This window comes from Hyaena hyaena, unplaced genomic scaffold (genome assembly GCF_003009895.1).
Source record: "Hyaena hyaena isolate Hyena2069 unplaced genomic scaffold, ASM300989v1 scaffold_8, whole genome shotgun sequence".
Lineage (NCBI taxonomy): Eukaryota > Metazoa > Chordata > Mammalia > Carnivora > Hyaenidae > Hyaena > Hyaena hyaena.
Window position 1 is genome coordinate 2,715,694 of NW_024080640.1, and position 17,803 is coordinate 2,733,496.

The 17,803-nt window shown below is 44.9% G+C and overlaps 1 protein-coding gene across 2 annotated transcripts; it reads left to right on the plus strand.

The window, feature by feature from the left end:
• Nucleotides 1-4,262: 4,262 nt before the first annotated feature.
• On the plus strand, nucleotides 4,263-10,549 carry SMKR1 (small lysine rich protein 1). Of its 2 annotated transcripts, XM_039243798.1 has the most exons (3): nucleotides 4,291-4,328; nucleotides 4,513-4,561; nucleotides 10,038-10,549. In XM_039243798.1, the coding sequence occupies exons 2-3, from the start codon at nucleotides 4,559-4,561 to the stop codon at nucleotides 10,233-10,235; spliced, it is 201 nt and encodes a 66-aa protein (XP_039099729.1). In that variant the 5' UTR covers nucleotides 4,291-4,328; nucleotides 4,513-4,558; the 3' UTR covers nucleotides 10,236-10,549. The 2 variants fall into 2 exon arrangements, with proteins under 2 accessions (XP_039099720.1, XP_039099729.1); XM_039243789.1 differs by having other exon boundaries at nucleotides 4,263-4,561.
• The last annotated feature ends 7,254 nt before the right edge of the window (nucleotides 10,550-17,803 follow it).

A 17,803-nucleotide genomic window follows, 5' to 3' on the forward strand; every position in this document is an offset into this window, starting at 1 on the left:
CTCTTAAGTAATTAGCCAGATTTAAACTTCAAAAAGCAAGTATTTAAAATTTTTACTTTTACATATTTTATAGGAAATAACCAAAGTCTTTCTAAGGAACTACAAGAGTACAAAAGTCATCTCATCTCTGCTCAAACACCTTTGGTGACAGTGACTTCCTTACTAAATATGACAATACCATCTGTCCCCTTGCCTCCAAAAGGAAACATTAGTTTGAACATTCTGTAACTTTTTGTTCAAATGCTTAATGGAGCTGGCAGGACAAAGATCCTCCATGTGGATGCCTGTGAAAATATGTCTTCACAGTAAGATGGGAGATATTTTACCCAGAAAGGCCACACAGCATAATGGCTCAGACTGAGGGTGCTGAACCCAGCTTGGTGAAATATTACATGCAGGCTCTGCATCTAGTAACCAAGTGAAGAGTGACAAGTTATTTATTTCATCTCTCTCTGCCTCAGATTCCTCATCTGTAAAATAGGGATAATACTACTGCCTACCTTCTAGAATTGTAAGGATTAAATAAGTCAAGGCTCATATAGTGCTTAGAATAATGCTTGCTAAGGTCAGCTAGGTGGCTCGGTTGTTTGAGGGTCTTGATTAGGCTCAGGTCAGGATCCCAGGGTCATGGGATTGAGCCCGTGTCCAGCACCTCATTCCCCTCCTTATCAAAGAATCCCCCAGCAAGAATAATTAGTAGCCTTTTAACCCTCTAGCTCAGCGATCAGCAAACTACAGCCCCATTGGCCATATCAGGCCCACTGCCAGGTTTTATTCAGCCCATGAGCTAAGAATGGTTTTTACATTCTTAAATGTTTGGATACTCTGGTTTCTCTTCAGATCGAATAAATCTTTCGCCTTTTACATTCTTAAATGGTTGGGGGAAAGCATCCATAAAAATATTTTATGACACATGAAAATTCTATGAAATTTCAAATTTCAGTTTCCAACTATTATTGGAACATAGCCACGCTCACTCGTTTACATGTTGTCTATAAATGCTTTCATTCTATATCAGCAGAGTAGTTGCAAAAGAGGATATAAGGCCTGGAAAGCCTGAAATAGTTACTGAGTTTGCCGACCCCTGCTCTAGATAATTTTGTCTCCTGAATCCGCTCCAGCTGGTCTTTATTGTACCCTAAGGTTCTCACTGCTGATACCCTAGTGGCTGACCAGAGGAAATTACCTACAAAGAACTTTCTTTTTTTTTCTATAACTTCCTCTTCAATATTACGGCTCTAAAGGATGAAGTGAATGCAGTGCTATACTGTTGAACTTAATGAGATAAAAAGAAAGGAGGAAGAGAGGGAGGGACAAGAGTAGAAAGGAGGAAATAGGAATTTTTAAATGTAACTTCTAAGAAAGATAATGATGGAATATTCTAAGTTTGGATGTTCTAAGAATGCATGCTTCAATTCTGGTAGTGTTATTTTTTTTTTTTTTTAAAAGAACAGCACAGTTTGTATTACTATTTATAAAGAAGACATAAGGATGTATATTCACAAACAGATAAAATGAAGTAGTGCTTTTCTTTTTTTAAAGTTTATTATTATTTTTTAGAATCTCTAGACCCAATGTGGGTCTTGAACTCACAACCCCAAGATCAAAAGTCACATGCTTTACTGACTGAGCAAGCCAGACACCCCAGTAGTGCTATTGTAATGTGAATTTGAATAGTTATCTAAATTTAACTCATCTTCCAATTTACACAGGAAGATTTTTTCAGCTCTTAGAGAATAAACACATCTATCTTAAGTACTAATCATTACTTCATAAGTGGACTAGTATTTAAGAAAACTATATGCGTTGTCAATGACTTTTTTTATTCTAAAAACAGCCTGCACTGTGTTATATAACAAAGTCTTTCAGCCACACACCTCAGCAGCCCTCCTCCCCTCCCTTCAGCTGAGTGCTAAGCCTCTCTCTAGTGCAAGGGCTGAAGGCCCATTTGGTCAGTGGAAAATGGTGCTGCCACTGGAGTTGTTCTGACTGTCACTAGACCATTTATTTTATGTCCTGCCTGTCCAGTGGCATGCTTTTTTATTTTTCAGCTTTATTAGGGCACAATTGACAAAACTGTAATATATTTAAAGTGTACAGTGTGACGACTTGACTCACATATTCATTGTGAAAGAATGACCACAACTGAGTTAACATATTCATCACCTCACTTTTTTGTGTGTGAGAACACTTAAGTTCCACTCTTAGCAATTTCCAATTATACAATATAGTATAATCGACTATAGTCACCATATTATACATTAGACCTCATTCACCTTATAACTGAAGATTTGTACCTTTTAACCAGCCTCTCCACCTTCCATTTTTATTCCTAACCTGGGAATAAATTTATATCATTTAAAGCAAGGCTTACTGGAGATACTTTGAATCTACAAAGCTTTTTCACATTCATTCTATCATACGACCTTCACAGCAACCCAAAGCAAGAAAGTGAAGCTCAGAGAATTGTTCAGAATTGCATAACTAATAAGAAGTGAGGCCAAGTTTTGAACCCACATCTTTTGGCCTCAAGCCCAGGGTGCCTTCCTGAATGATTTTAGTGTTTACTGTACCAGCTGGACAGATGGACATTGCTGGCTTTGACTCTGCTTGTGGGGACTTGGGCAAGTTGCTTACTCTCCCTGACTTCACGCAAATTGGAGAACATAACAGAAACTATCACACTAATTGTAGTGAGGTAATGATGCCATATGTGTGCAAAGTGCTCAGCAAGGTGCTGGACATCAGCACTCCTTCACTGTTAACTACTATTTGCAATATGAAATGATGAAGGTCTATGAAGGCCTAGTTTAGATGATAAAAATGTCAAAGAGACGAGCCATAAAAGAATTTACAAAAGATGCTTAGGCCTTGGACTCATCATTGGAGAGAAGAGTTAGCAATGACAAAGGGCAAGAGACTGGAAGAGCAGTGTTGCCACTGACAAAGGAAATGGAGACGCTGACAGAGGGAGAGATGCCCTAAATCCAGGGAATAGTGTGGCCTGCAGAATGGAGCGTAGATGGAGGCCATTCTTCCAGATGGTGGTTGTGTCATCTGAAGGGAGGTAGTCACTGACATTATCAGATGAGCCATCAGGTGAGGAGACACTGAGGAAGAACAGCAGAGAACTAAGGACTGGACTTTGAAATCAGCCAACACTTGGAGTGCAGCAAGGGGCAGGCAGACATGAGATGACTGAGGTCTGGATGAGCAAGGAGCATGATGCACATACTGGAAACAAGTGGGGAGACTTACCAGGAGGAGGGGAAGTGGGGAGCAGCATTAACTTAAGCTCAGACATCAGTGAGGACAAAGAAGTCGCCAGGGTTGGTAGAACGAAGGGGATAATACTTCATACACAATCATGACAGTTTGTCCATTAGTGTCTCTCACTACTGCTGCAGCTTACAAAAATGAGTCTAGGAAAGGTTGCTCAGGGAACCTGGGTGGCTCAGAAAGTTAAGCGTCTGACTTCAGCTCATGTCGTGATCTTGCTATTCCAGGGTTCTAGACCCTCGTTGGGCTCTGCGCTGACAGCTCAGAGCCTGGAGCCTGCTTCGGATTATGTCTCTGTCTCTCTCTCTGTCTCTCTGTCTCTCTCTCTCTGCACCTCCCCCACTCGTGATCTGTCTCTCAAAAATAAACATTAAAAAAAAGAAAGAAAAGAAAGGTTGCTCACTGAGGAGAACACAAGTAAATATATATGGGGATGAACTCACAAGGTTGGCAGAGGAACTGCGCCTCCTGTGGCCTTCCTGACTCCCATTTGGAACCTAAGAACCTTTTTTTCAGGCCTTTTCTCTCTTGGGACCTGTACCAGGCTCTAGATGAACATTTCCCCATGTTATTGTCACTTCAACCCTCAAAGGCGTTATCTCATTTTCCAAAAGAGGTCATGGAGTCTTCGAGGACTTCTCCAAGGTCAGCCAGTGAGTGGCCAAGCTGAACCAGCGGAATCGGCCCAGTCTAAGGCCAGAACTGCACCCGCCCCGCGCCCCTGCCCTGCCGGGTCAGGCGCCCCCAGCGCGAGGCAGGGCTTCCGGACACTTGCAGCCCTCGTCGACGTTGCGAGAAGCGAAGTGGCCCAGCAGCGCAGGGGACGGCGGACGCTCCCAACAAGTCTGGCGCGGACTCCCGCGCTCGCTAGGACTGCGGGGCGAGGCCCAACGGCAGAGCGCCAGGCCCCGGTGTCCTGGCAACAGGTAAACACTGAGCCGCCCCGCCTCCCGCGGCGCGCGGCGCCGGGCGTTCGTGCGCGCGGCCGGCAGACGCCCGTGAGCCCGGGCGTGCTCGCCGTGAGTCGCGCGGCCAGCGGCCTCCGTGCGGTGGGTGCCCCCTGACCCCGCCGGGCTCCCCTAAGCGTCTGGGGCTCCTGAGAAGTGTGGCGAGGTCCCGGGCCTGCGACGGTTCGCTGGGGAGTGCGGAGGCGGCCCGGTGCGCGGCAGGGATGGGCGCGGGGGCGCCGCCCTCGAGTGAGGCGGAGAACCGGGCTCTCTCTGTGTATTTCAGGATTGGGAACCCATGCCACATTCACCTGCTCAACTGAGGAATTACCATGGTAATACGCTTAAATATACTTATTTAAGTCTAAGAGATTCCGAGGCTCTCGCTTAGTTAAGTTAATACCGTTCTGCCTCATCGAGGCACGCTTTACCAAGGTCTGTTACCCGCGCCACGAGATTGGCGCCTTCGTCTCCTGTCGTTGTAGGTGGTTGTCCAACCTAGTGATTTGAACACTTGGGGTAAAAAGATGACGGGGGAGACGGGGTTCCCCAGGTGGTCTGCGCGCATCAAACGGACAGCCAAGTAGAATCAGGCAGAGCCCTCTTTTTGTGAGTTAGTTTTCGTTCTTTGGTTCCGTTGAGGCACATCCGTAACCATATGTGTGGGCAATAAAGAGAGGCTGGTGCCGTGCTGTGAAACCCCAGGGTGCCAGTACGTGTCAACAGCGACTGGCCCGGCACTTACCTCCTGCTGCCGCTGCCGTCCTGGGTCCCTTGCAGGATTCTTTGCGGATTAAGAAGTAGAAAATGAGCCCAGGTGCGATCCAGACTGCCGGCTCTAACGAGTGATTCTCTCTTCCAACCCTAGTTTGAGGAAGGACTTTGGAGGAAACCTTTAGTGCAGGAAACTCTTGCATTTTATGCCCCAGAAGGCTTGCAACATCCTTAAACTTCTATCTCCCCTCCAAGTCGTTGGCTCACAGAGCTCCATCTTAAGCCAAACCACTCTGAAATGATAAACCTTATTTCCAGCTTCCTACTGGATCTGTCCACCAGAGAGCATTTCCCAACTGTGTTCAAAATCCAGCTCGTTTTTAACCACTACCTTCTCTGCATTTTCCAATGGCACGTTCATTCTCCTGGCCTCAAACTCATAAGCATTACAGTTCATCAGCCCTCATCCAGTCATTCACCTGCTGCCCACCCTCACCGCCCCCGGTCACATCCTGGCCTCCTTACCACCTACCTGGAATCCGGCAGCAGTTCACTACCTCTGTCCCAGGGCTTTCCATCCCTTTGGTCTTCCTTCTTTGCCAGGTTGATGGTCCCAACATGGCTGTGACCTTGTAACCCCCGCCCCAGGTGCTCAGAAATTTCTACTGTCTGCTCAACTACGTACTTCTCAGAGCTCTGGGTAAAGGGGCCCCAACCTCTTGAACTTTATTTACTATATTCTCTGCTTTAACCAAAACAAAAAAACACATTCCACACTAGACCCACATTCTTCTTGAAGCCTCCTGCCCCATCTCCCATCAAGCTACTGATCTACTTTTCTTCAAGATGGGCCCTCCTGCTGCCTTATTGCTTCCTAAGCATCTATGACCCTCTAAACCTCCCAGAGCTTCACCTGTTTCACCTTGGAAAGCCTCACTCCTCACCCGCATTGACCGTAGTATAGGCACTAAATAGATGTCTCTTGATTTAAATTGTGTCATTCCCCAGGTTACGGTTACTTTGCATGGTTAGTATTGTCATTCGCTTTCAGAGCCCAGGGAATTGAAGCAAAAATGGTTTAATAAAGCCATTTAAGCTAATGGATTTCCACTGCTACTTGGATAAAGGTTAAATACCTTAGCTTCAAAGGCCTGCAGGCCAGAGTTACACACTGCCTACCTCTCCAGCCTAAATTCCTCTCACTTTGCGCCCCGCACCATGGTTGCTTATAGGCCAGTCACACTGACCTTTTTTGTGAGGTCCCTGCAGTTCGTTATGTTCCCTCCAACCTCAAAGCCTTTGCACAAGCTGTGTGGGAAGTCCCTGACCCTCAGCCCACAGGTGGCTCTTCAGGAACCCTTCATGTCCCAGATGACATCACACCCTACCCATCCTGGGTCATCGGAATGCCAGTTCTCCTGGCATCTCCTTCACAAGACAGAGAGTAAATGTGTTTGTAATTTCCCCCTCACTGGACGGTAAGCTTCATGAAGACAGGAGCCCAGAACTGCAGGTCCTGGTGCTCAGTAGATATTTGTTAAATACTTGTTGAATGAATGAAGGAGGCCCTCTTCAAATTCAGATAGGTGGCTATCTATGTTTGCTTTCTAAATCCTAGGACTGTATTATATCTGAGTTGCAATCTATTCACTCAGCCGATATCTTTTTCATACCAGACATTGGTCGAGGCCCTGGGAATTCAAGTGGTGACCTCATAGACAAACCTCTGGTTGGGAAACAAACAGAAAATAAATAAGCAAATTAGCACTATGACATAGTGGAGTGTGCTTGGGGTAAGGAGCTAGAAGGTGAAGGTGCTGAGAGGGATGCTGGGAAACATCTGTACCCCCTCCCTGCCCCTCCCTGGGACAGTCCCACTTTGTGTTTGTTGAAGTGTCTTGGTTTGGACAATAAATTTTATGGTCACCCTACTTATAGGTAGAATATAGACCTAGTATCTGAGAGGTTTTTCTAGAGAGGTGATATCTGAGCAGAGATAGTAACACATCATGGCCCCCCCACCTCACCAAGGTCTGCAGAAAGGGGCAGGGGCAGGGAGGAGTGGGGCAGGTCGGGAACTAGGAGGAAGGCCCGCGTGGCTGGAGCCAGGGGGCTCCATTAAGGAGTCTGGAGAGTTTCAAGTCACGAGTTACGTGCTCTGCGCCTACGAACAGCCAAGGCCCATGGAGTTGTATTAAACCAACCCAACGAGCTGAGAAACTGAAAGCTTTCACTCACTTTCAATAATTTCTTAACAGATTTACTGAGATGTATAAGTGATGTACAGTAAATTGCACATATTATAACGTACAATTTGGTAAGTTTGGCATATGTATGCTCCCATTAAGCCATCACCACGATCCAGATAACAAACATGTTGATCACCCCTAGAAGTCTCCTTGTGCTCGACTGTAATCAGCCCTTTACTCAATTTTTTAAAAATATTTATTTATTTATTTATTTATTTATTTTGACAGAAGGAGTAGAGAAAGCCAGAGAGGGACAGAGAGGGAGAGAGAGAGAATCCCAAGTACTGACAGTGCAGAACTCAGTGCTGGGCTCAGTCCCACAGTCATATGAGATCATGACCTGAGCCAGAATCAAGAGTCAGATGCGCACTTGATTGAGTCACCAAGGTGCCCCAAATTTTATTTTTTTAAATTTTTAATGTTTATTTAGTTTTGAGAGAGAGATAGAGCATGAGCAGGGGAGGGGCAGAAACAGAGAGAGACAGACAGACAGACAGAATCCGAAGCAGGCTCCAGGCTCTGAGCTGTCAGCACAGAGCCTGACTCGTGGCTCGAACTCACAAACCGTGAGATCATGACCTGAGCTGAAGTCAGACACTTAACCAACTGAGCCACTCAGGCACCCATCAAGATTTTATTTTTTAAATAATGTCTGTACTCAACATGGGACTTGAACCCACAATCCTGAGATCAAGAATCAAATATTCCACCAACTGAGCCAGTCAGAATTATGTTTAAATTCACCCATGTTGTAGCATGCATCGATAGTTAATCCTTTTTATTGTTGGATGGTATTCCAGTGTATGGTGATACCACAGTTTGTTTATCCATTCACTCAGGAATGGACTTTTGGGCTGTTTTCAGTTTTTAGTGATCACAAATAAAGTTACTATGAACATTCCATGTACAAGTCTTAGAATGGATATACACTTTCATTTCTTTTGGTAAATACTTCGAAGTAGAATGGCTGGATCATTTGGGAGGTATGTGTTTGACCTTGTAAAGATATTGCTAACTTGTTTTCCAGAATGAGTCATTCATGCCAGGTTCCCACCAGCAGTGTATGAGTTCCAGTTCCTCCACACCTTCACCAACCCTTGGAATGGTCAGTTTTTGCAAACTGAATCATTCTAATGAGTGTGTACTGGTATCTCATTGGGGTTTTAATTACATTTCCCCCGTGACTTGATGTTGCGTATCTTTTCATGTGTTTATCAGCCATTTGTATATCTTCTTGGGGGAAGTATCTGTTCAGATCTGCTGGCCATGTTTTATGGGGCTGTTTTTTTGTTTTTTTTTACTGCGTTTTGAGAGCCCTTTATTCTAGATATAAGGGCTTTATCATATATTTGATTTGCAAATATTTTCTCCCAGTCTGTGGCTTAGCTTTTCATTTTCTTTTTAAAAAATTTTTAATGTTTTTTATTTATTTTTGAGAGTCAGAGAGAGAGAGAGCACAAGCAGGGGAGGGTCAGAGAGAGAGGGAGATATAGAATCCAAAGGAGGCTCCGGGCTCTGAGCTAGCTGTCAGCACAGAGCCTGACGTGGGGCTTGAACCCATGAACTGTGAGATCATGACCTTAGCCAAAGTCAGACACTTAACCAACTGAGCCACCCAGGCACCCCAGCTGTTCATTTTCTTAACAATATCTTTTGAAGACCACAAGTTTTTAACTTGGGTGGTGAATCTATCAATTTCTTTTATGGATTGTGCTTTGGTGTCATATCCAGGAAAATTTTTGCCTAACCGAAGGTCATAAAGGTTTTCTCCTGTATTTTCTTCTCTCTGTCTGTATATATCTCTCTCTGTCAAAATACAGCCTAGAGGATTAGTGGTGATAAAGTGATGGGAACAATCATTTATTGTTTCCTTCAAGACAGACACTATGCTAAGCACCTTACATTCATGACTCCACCCTCATGACTAATGAGGTCCAGACTACAACATAAAAAATGCCAAAAATGTGTGTTTGCATCCTGATTAGCTAGTGCTTTTAATTACATTTTTATTATGAAAGATTGTATACACACACAAAAATAGAATAGTAAGTGATTCCCCATATATCCATTTCTCAGACTCAAAAATTGTCATGATTTTGCCACATTTGCTTCACCTTTCCTTTTGCAGGGTGGGGTGCAAGAGGGAGCTGCAGTATTTTTTTAATTAAGAAAATTGTTTTTTAAAGTTTATTTGTTTATTTTTGAGAGAGAGAGAGACAGAGAGTGAGCAAGCAGGGGAAAGGTAGAAAGAGAGGAAGACAGAATCCCAAGCAGGCTCTGTACCGTCAGCACAGAGCCTGATGTGGGGCTCGAACTCAGAAACCATGAGATCATGACCTGAGCCGAAACCAATTGTTGGATGCTTAACCAACTGAGCCACCCAGGTGCTCCTGGAGCTACAGTATCTTAAAGCACATCTGAGGCCTTCTTTCATTTCATTTCCACAGATTTTAGCATGCATCTCTGAAATGTGTAAACATTTTCTTCCGTGACCCAATAGAATGCCATTATCACCCCTAACAAAATTAAAAATTTCGTGACATTACTAAATTTCCCTAATGGCCTAAAAATGTCTTTTTATGGTTTGTTCAAATCAATGCAGACAAGGTCCACCTGCTCATTACCTTAGGCTGCGTCTCTTTTTAATCCTGGTGCTTCATTTGTTGAATTCGACTGCGTGTGACCTCTCCTCCCACTCCAAGCAAAAGTTTTTATTGTTGTTACAGTTTTTCCCTTTCGTGGGTTTTCCACACCCCCGCCCCCCACTCAGTTCAATAAGAAATGTTGAAAATTATGTCAAGGTTACAAAAACTAATGTATGCCCCGTGAATATACTTGTCTTTGAAAGCCAGGTAAAGCGAAACAAGGAAAAGGCCCGGACAAATCTCAGGGGAAGAAACAGAAGAAACCAGAAGTGGACATTCTCAGCCCAGCCGCCATGCTGAACCTCTACTACATCGCCCACAACGTTGCTGACTGCCTGCACCTGCGAGGCTTCCGTTGGCCAGGTGCTCCCAAATCAAAGAAGGGGACAAACAAGACTTAATGGCGTTTTTCACGGAGAGCGGAACTTGGGGAAGAGAAATCAGGATAACACAACTACTGCAAGCAAAATAGACTTTGCCGAAGACAACCTGAGACGCAAGCTAAGTGTGCTTTTCTGTGGTAGTTAATGATAAAGAAATGCATTTTACTTCCCAGCTAAATTCAGCTATCGTTAGTCAACTTGGTTTTTCAGAAGAAGTTAAGGGGGAAAAAGAGTCGGAGTAATTCCTACTCGGGAATTGTGCGGTGGAATTGGTAGGATTTTTTAAATTATTATAATTCTGGGTCAGAATTAAACCTCATTCCCAAAAGGCAGTTCTGGCTTGCATGAATTGTTTTCTTTTGCCCAACGGGGTTTGTTATTTAGAAAAGGCGTGGCAAAAGGCATAGGATTTGCTTATGAACGTCCCTCTCTTAGGCACTGTTTCCTTTCCCCATCTTTTTCAGGAAAAATAATAGGTACTTTTTTTCTATAATTTTCTTCTCAGCAGTCTGACTCTTGGCTGCTTTTAATTAGCCAGGGGCAGCCGTGGAGACTGAGGTTGTCACCCCTGCTCTGACTTTGCTGGGACATATACACAAATGACTCAAAGGAGTGTGTTCTAGTGGGAGGAAATGAGCAAATCAGCACACAGCTCTCCCTTTCTGTCTCACTGGACTCTTCACCGCGCTCTCCTCCACACTTACATCTTCTCCTCCACTTTCTGCAGCCTTTCTTTTAACCTTGGCTGGCCCTGGTTTATGGAATTGGTGCTCGAAGCTTGCCATGGGCATGCTGCTGATCTCTCACAGCCTCCCCAGTCTGTGCCGAGACACTTAGGAGATAAAACTGCAGCTCTTTCTCTTTAGTCCAAAAGGCCTCCAAGCGCCAAATGTGACACTTGGAAGGAAAGGCATTTTGAAGTATAAGCACCATCTCTGGATCACTTAGCATTCCATCCCTGCTTCTGCTCTGTCTTCCTGGCATGTCGTGTCACCCCCCCACCCCCCAACACTGACACCTGCTCTGTGGTCTCTAGTCACAGCTGTGAGCCTGAAGCTGATTCCTCAAAGGCAGCACCTGTCCGGGGACGCTCTAGCTCGTCTGAATTGCTTATAATGATTCCACAGGTTGCCTTGTGAGGATCTCAAAGACTCACGAAGTCTGCCAAGGAAGGCTGCTACCTAGGACTTGGGATTTCATAAATATCAGAGAAAAAGGGAAATCATGCGAAACCTTGTACTAGAGAAGTTGGGTGCGTCTGTTGGGAATGACAGTCGTCCAGCTGCTGCATCTGTGCAGACTCTGTGAGACCTTAGCTAGTTGTCAGAGCAGCCCTCGCTTGCTGGGCTGAAGGTTGGTGCTGCTGTTAACCTGAAGGGGGGCCCTCTCAGTCCTCTGCTGAGGCTTTGGAAAGGAGCACCTTCCCACTCGCCTAGACACCGCTGGGATGGATCCAGGCGCTTTATGGTTGTGAACACACTAACCCGGTTCAGTCCTTCATGAGCGTGCATCATGGTCACCTGGAGGACGTGTCAAAGCACAGACCGCTGGGCCCTACCCTGCAGAAGGGTGAGGGTCGGGCATTTGCCTTCCCACTAACCCTCCTGGTAGTGCTTCTGCTGGACCACAGCCTTGGAGAAGCGCTGCTCTAGTTAGTGCTCCCGAACCAGGTGCTAAGGGGCTAGTTGAGTCTTTAAACTCGTAGGATGTCTAAGGCCCTTCTCTGCCTCGCTTGGGTAGGCGCTAGTATCTGAGCAGTTTATTGGAGTGCCGGGGAGGTGGCGTCTTCTTTCTGATCTTGTCCCCAGCATAGATGACATTATTTAGGGGCCTACAGAGACATGCCAGGCAGCAGACGTTGAAAGGCTAAGGAGATAACTGAAAGCGGAAGTGCTTTCTTCTCTTGACATAGTTAAATGATGAGCAGATAGGCTAGTAAGCACTGGAACCGAGGAAGCACTAGTCTGATTGGATCGGGCACAGTTGACGCCAAACGAAGGGGGCTGATGCACAGGTTCTATCCTGAGGAGGGCAGTTAGTTTCCGGTTCACCTTGAATGATGTGCCCGCCTGATCAGGCCGGCTGCTGCCGCTGTATCCTCCCTCTGCGCTCCACACAGCCCTGCCTCCTGAGTTCTGCTTCCTGTAGGTTTCTGCTTTTCTCCAACTTCAGCTTGTTGGGACCCCTGTGGGTCCAATTGGAGCTTATGGTCTCTCTCTCTGCTTCCTTCAAGCATCAGCTTCCTACATGCCTCATTCTCTGGGTCTTTACAGGACAGACTCTGATGGACCCACCTGGTCCTGCAACAGACCTGGCTCTGTCCTAGCAGCCAGTGGATGGAGCTGTTGGGGGTCTGGGGCCTCCCACTGGTCCAGCCAGCTGTGCCTGAGGGATAGGACTGGTATTACTGGTCAGGTATTACTAAACACGGACAACGCAAGATGACTCTTCATGGGATGGGATGGGGGGGTGAGTATTAGTGTGGGTGACAGGAGTGCTTTCTTTCCTCCTCGCTGCAACTCATCCCTTCTTAGACAAGATCCTGGAAAGAATTTGCTTATGCATTTTTCTTCACTTCCTCACCTTTCTGGCACACATTTTTCCTCTTACCTTTTTTTTAAACACCATTTTTGTATTTTTTAAAATCCCAAGCCTATAGAAAGATAGAAAAAAAAAGTACACAGACCCTTTACCTAGACCAGGATTCTCAGCCTTGGCACCATTGACATTTGGGGCAGGATAACTCGTTATTGTGGGAGCCTGTCCAGTGCATTGTGGGATGTTTATCCTGACCTCTCCCCACTGGATGCTAGTAGCATCCCTTCAACTGAGACAACCAGAAATATCTCAGACATCACCAAATGTCCTTTGGGACACAAAATAGCCTTCAGTTGATAACCACTGAGATTCAGGAACTAACATTTTGTCATATTTGCACATGCACACATACTGTGTGTATACATGTACCCATATGCAAATGTGTATATGTTATATACATGTGATACAAATATATGTATATACATGTAAATATCCATATATGTATGTATATATTTTTATATACATATAATCATAGTGAGCAAGTGTGGCAAAATATTAATTTTATGGATCTCTATAATTATATTATACAAGTATACGTATTATGTATGCATGTGTGTGTACTTTACATACATATAAAGAGAGTGCAAATGTGGCAACATGTTAAAATGTATATTTTATACACACACACGCACACACACATATATATGCATACTTTTTTCCTGAAACATTTCAAAGTAAGTTGCATACATCATTACCCTTCCTCCTAAATACTTAAGCTCCTTGGACAAGGATGTTCCAGTACGTAACCACAATGAGATTATCATGGCCAAGAAATTTACATCAATACAGTATTATTTTATAGCCTGTATTCATTTTTTCCTAACTATCTCAATAATATTCTTTATAGATTTTTGGTCAGCAATGTATGTGTCATGATCATGTAGTTGTGTCTCTGTAGTTTCTGTTAATCTGAAAAAGTTCCCCACCATTTTTTATTCGTCTTTTATGACATTGAAATTTTTGGGATGTCCTCTCTTTTCAACCCACTACATTGAGACTTCTGCCTGTACAGCTCCGGTAAAATCACTTGGTAAGCGCTGTTCCATCAATGCTCCAATCCATGGATTGCAAACCATACCATCATTTTATATACCACTAAGAAATGGGAGGAGCCCATCACCAATTAACAATGAAATACCATCAGTTTTATGATACATTGTGTCCAAATGTGAAAAAACAAGTGTCTTTGAAGGGATAGAATATGGTAATTGTTGAAGCCAATGCTGTGCTCGCATCCCTTCCCTTCTTGAGATGCCCTCTGTTGACTTCTTTGATGCTATCACTCCCGTCTTTGACTGTGCTTCTCCATCTGTTTGTGCTTCTCTCCTTCCTGCCCATCGGGTTCTCCCCATGCTGCCCCACCTTGGCTGTCCTCACTTTTCTCCTTCCCACTCCCCACCCTCCTCACCCTCAGCGATGGCACCAGGGTTGGGCACCGGCCTATAAGCCATGAGCTTGCTGAATCAGACCTTCTCCCTGGGAGACATGAGGTGGCCTTGGAAAATCTAGGGAGAGGTCCTGCAAGCACTGGGGATTTGGAACTGGGGCTCAGAAGATAAATACTGGCCAGGAATGTAGGTTTAGGTATATTTGATGGAAGCTCCCCGTTGGAATCAAAGGCTGGTCAGTTGTAGAAATAAGAAAGGAGCGCAGAGTTAGGAGCCTTGGGGAAAGTCTCCTTTCTTAGGGGCAGAAGGAAGAAGAGGGACTGTCACAGAGAGAATTACAATATTTAAAAAAAATTTTTTTTTATGTTTTATTTATTTCTAGGAGAGAGAGAGAGAGAGAGAGCATGAGCAAGGGAGGGTCAGAGAGAGAGGGAATCACAGACTGAAACAGGCTCCAGGCTCCGAGCTGGCTGTCAGCACAGAGCCCGATGCGGGGCTCGAAGCCACGAACCGCGAGATCATGACCTAAGTGAAAGTCGGACGCTTAACCGACTAAGCCACCCAGGCGCCCCAGAATTACAATATTTTAAATGTTTTTTTTAAATTTATTTTTGAGAGAAAGCGTGCAAGCAGGGGAGGGGCAGAGAGAGGGGGACAGAGGACCCGAAGCAGGCTTTGCACTGACAGTAGTAAGCCCAGTGTGTGGCTTGAACTCACAAACCATGAGATCATGACCTGAGCCAAAGTCAGACACTCAATCCACTGAGCCACCCAGGTCCCCCAGGACTGTCATGGCTAGAGGAGGGGGAGGAGAAAGGAGAGGAAACCTGGGAGAAAAGGGGGTGATCTGTGGGACTGCATGCTGCAAAGATGTCAGGGAGGGTGAGAGAATGGGAACAGGGACCATGATCTGTTGCGTGAGGGGTCCTCCTGTGTCGGTATCCTCCATATAATAGGGGATGGACATGAATGTGGAAGGGAGGAAAGAGGGGCTTCGCCTGTGCACACATTCAGTCCTCCTCCTGTCAGAATCCAGGTCGCCCCTGCTGCCGTGCGTCCTTATCTTCCCCTGGTGGTGGGAAAACGCAGCGTGTGTCCCTGAGTTTCTGTGAGAGCCCAGAGACGCCCTTGGTTGAAGCTGGGCCACCCTGGCGGCCAGGTGCTCCTGGTGGCTGGGCAGACGTGCAGGCAGAGCCACCTGCTGGTGGCTTTGGGGGCTGCATCATGTTTTGTTTTGCTGGTCAAAGTCAATTTCAGATTGATTTTCTCCTCACTTGACATTCTCTACCTCATACAAATCCTGTGTTGGCTGTTGCCCTCTAAAAATATGATATGATCATGTTACTTTTCTGCCTCAAATATTTCCATGGTGACCCACTGCTCTTAGGCTGAGATCAAACTTCCCAGCAAGGTCTGCAAGTGCTAGGTGGCCAGGGTGCTGCCTGCCTCCCCGCCTCCCCACCGTCTGCACCCTGTTCTCGGCACTCCAGCCACTCCAGCTCCCTTCTGCCTCAGAGATTTTGCTCCTGTTGTTCCCTCTGTGTGGGACACTCTTCTTCCTGTCCCCTGGCTAACACGTGGCCATCCTTAAGACCCCAGATTCCTGTCTTCCCAGAGAAGCTTCCCTGGCCCTGGGCCAAAGCAGGTCATGTGCTGTATGCACTCTTCAGTGCTCTGTACTTCTTCATACTTTTACAGTTCAAGTGGCTAATGGTTTAAAGGTTATCTTCCCTGCTAGAATGTGCTCTGTGAGCACAGGGCTTGTCGGCTTGTTGATGACTTTCTTGTGCCCTGTCAAATTGCCAGCATCCTGGCAACAAACATAAATATTTGTTGAAGGATTTTTCTGACAAGCTATTTATGCTATAGTGACAACCCCCAAATTTCAGTGGCTTAAGACAACAAAGGATTTTTTTCCATTTTTAATTTTTTTAAAGATTTATTTATTTAAGTAATCTCTTACACTCAATGTGGGGATTGAACTCAAAACCCTGAGATCAAGAGTCATACACTCTTCTTTTTTCTGTTAATTTATTTTTTAAATTTACATCCAAGTTAGCATATAGTGCAACAGTGATTTCAGGTGTAGATTCCTTAATGCCCCTCACCCAGTTAGCCCATCCCCCCTCCCACAGGCCCTCTAGTAACCCTCCATTGTTCATATTTAAGAGTCTCTTATGTTTTGCCCCCCTCCCTGTTTTTATATTATTTTTGCTTCCCTTCCCTTGTGTTCATCTGTTTTGTATCTTAAGTCCTCATATGAGGGAAGTCATATGATATTTGTCTTTCTTTGACTAATTTTTACGCTTAGCATAATATCCTCTAGTTCCATCCACGTAATTGCAAATGGCAAGATTTTATTCTTTTTGGTTGCCGAGTAATACTCGATTGTATAGATACACCACATCTTCTTTATCCATTCATCCATTGATGGACGTTTGGGCTCTTTACATTCTTTGGCTATTGTTGATAGTGCTGCTATAAACATTGGTGTGCATACCTGTATCCCTTGGATAAATACCTAGAAATGCAATTGCTTGGTTGTAGGGTGGCTCTATTTTTAATTTTTGGGGGAGCCTCCGTACTGTTTTCCAAGTGGCTGCACCAGTTTGCATCCCACCCGCAGTGCAAGAGATCCTCTTTCTCCACATCCTCGCCAACATCTGTTGTTGCCTGAGTTGTTAATGTTAGCCATTCTGACAGGTGTGAGGTGGCATCTCATTGTGGGTTTGATTTATATTTCCCTGATGTTGAGTGATGTTGAGCATTTTTCCATTTATCGGTTGGCCATCTGGATGTCTTCTTTGGAGAAGTGTCAATTCATGTCCTTTGCCCATTTCTTCACTGTATTATTTGTTTTTTGGGTGTTGAGTTTGATAAGTTCTTTATAGATTTTGGATACTAACCCTTTATCTGAGATGTCATTTGCAAATATCTTCTCCCATTCCATCGGTTTCCTTTTAGTTTTACTGATTGTTTCCTTCACTGTACAGAAGCTTTTTATTTTGATGAGGTCCCAGCAGTTCATGTTTGTTTTTGTTTCCCTTGCCTCCGGAGATGTGTTGAATAAGAAGTTGCCGCGGCCCAGGTCAAAGAGGTTGTTGCCTGTTTTCTCCTCTACGGTTTTGATGGTTTCCTGTCTTACATTTGTCTTTCATCCATTTTGAGTTTATTTTTGTGTATGGTGTAAGAAAAGTGGTCCAGGTTCATTTTTTTGCATGTCGCTGTCCACTTTTCCCAGCACCACTTGCTGAAGAGACTGTCTTTATTCCATTGGATATTCTTCCCTACTTTGTCAAAGATGAGTTGGCCATACGTTTGTGGGTCCATATCTGGATTCCCTATTCTGTTCCATTGATCTGAGTGCCTGTTTTTGTGCCAAGGAGTCGTATACTCTTCTGACTGAGCCAGCCAGGCACCCCAACAAAAGTTTATTTCTTTTTTTATTTATTTTTAAAAGTTTATTTATTTATTTATTTATTTTGAGAGAGAGCACAAATGGGGGAGGAACAGAGAGAGAGATTAAGAATCCCAAGCAGGCTCTGCACTGTCAGAGCACCTGATGTGGGGCTCAAACTTACAAACCATGAGATCATGACC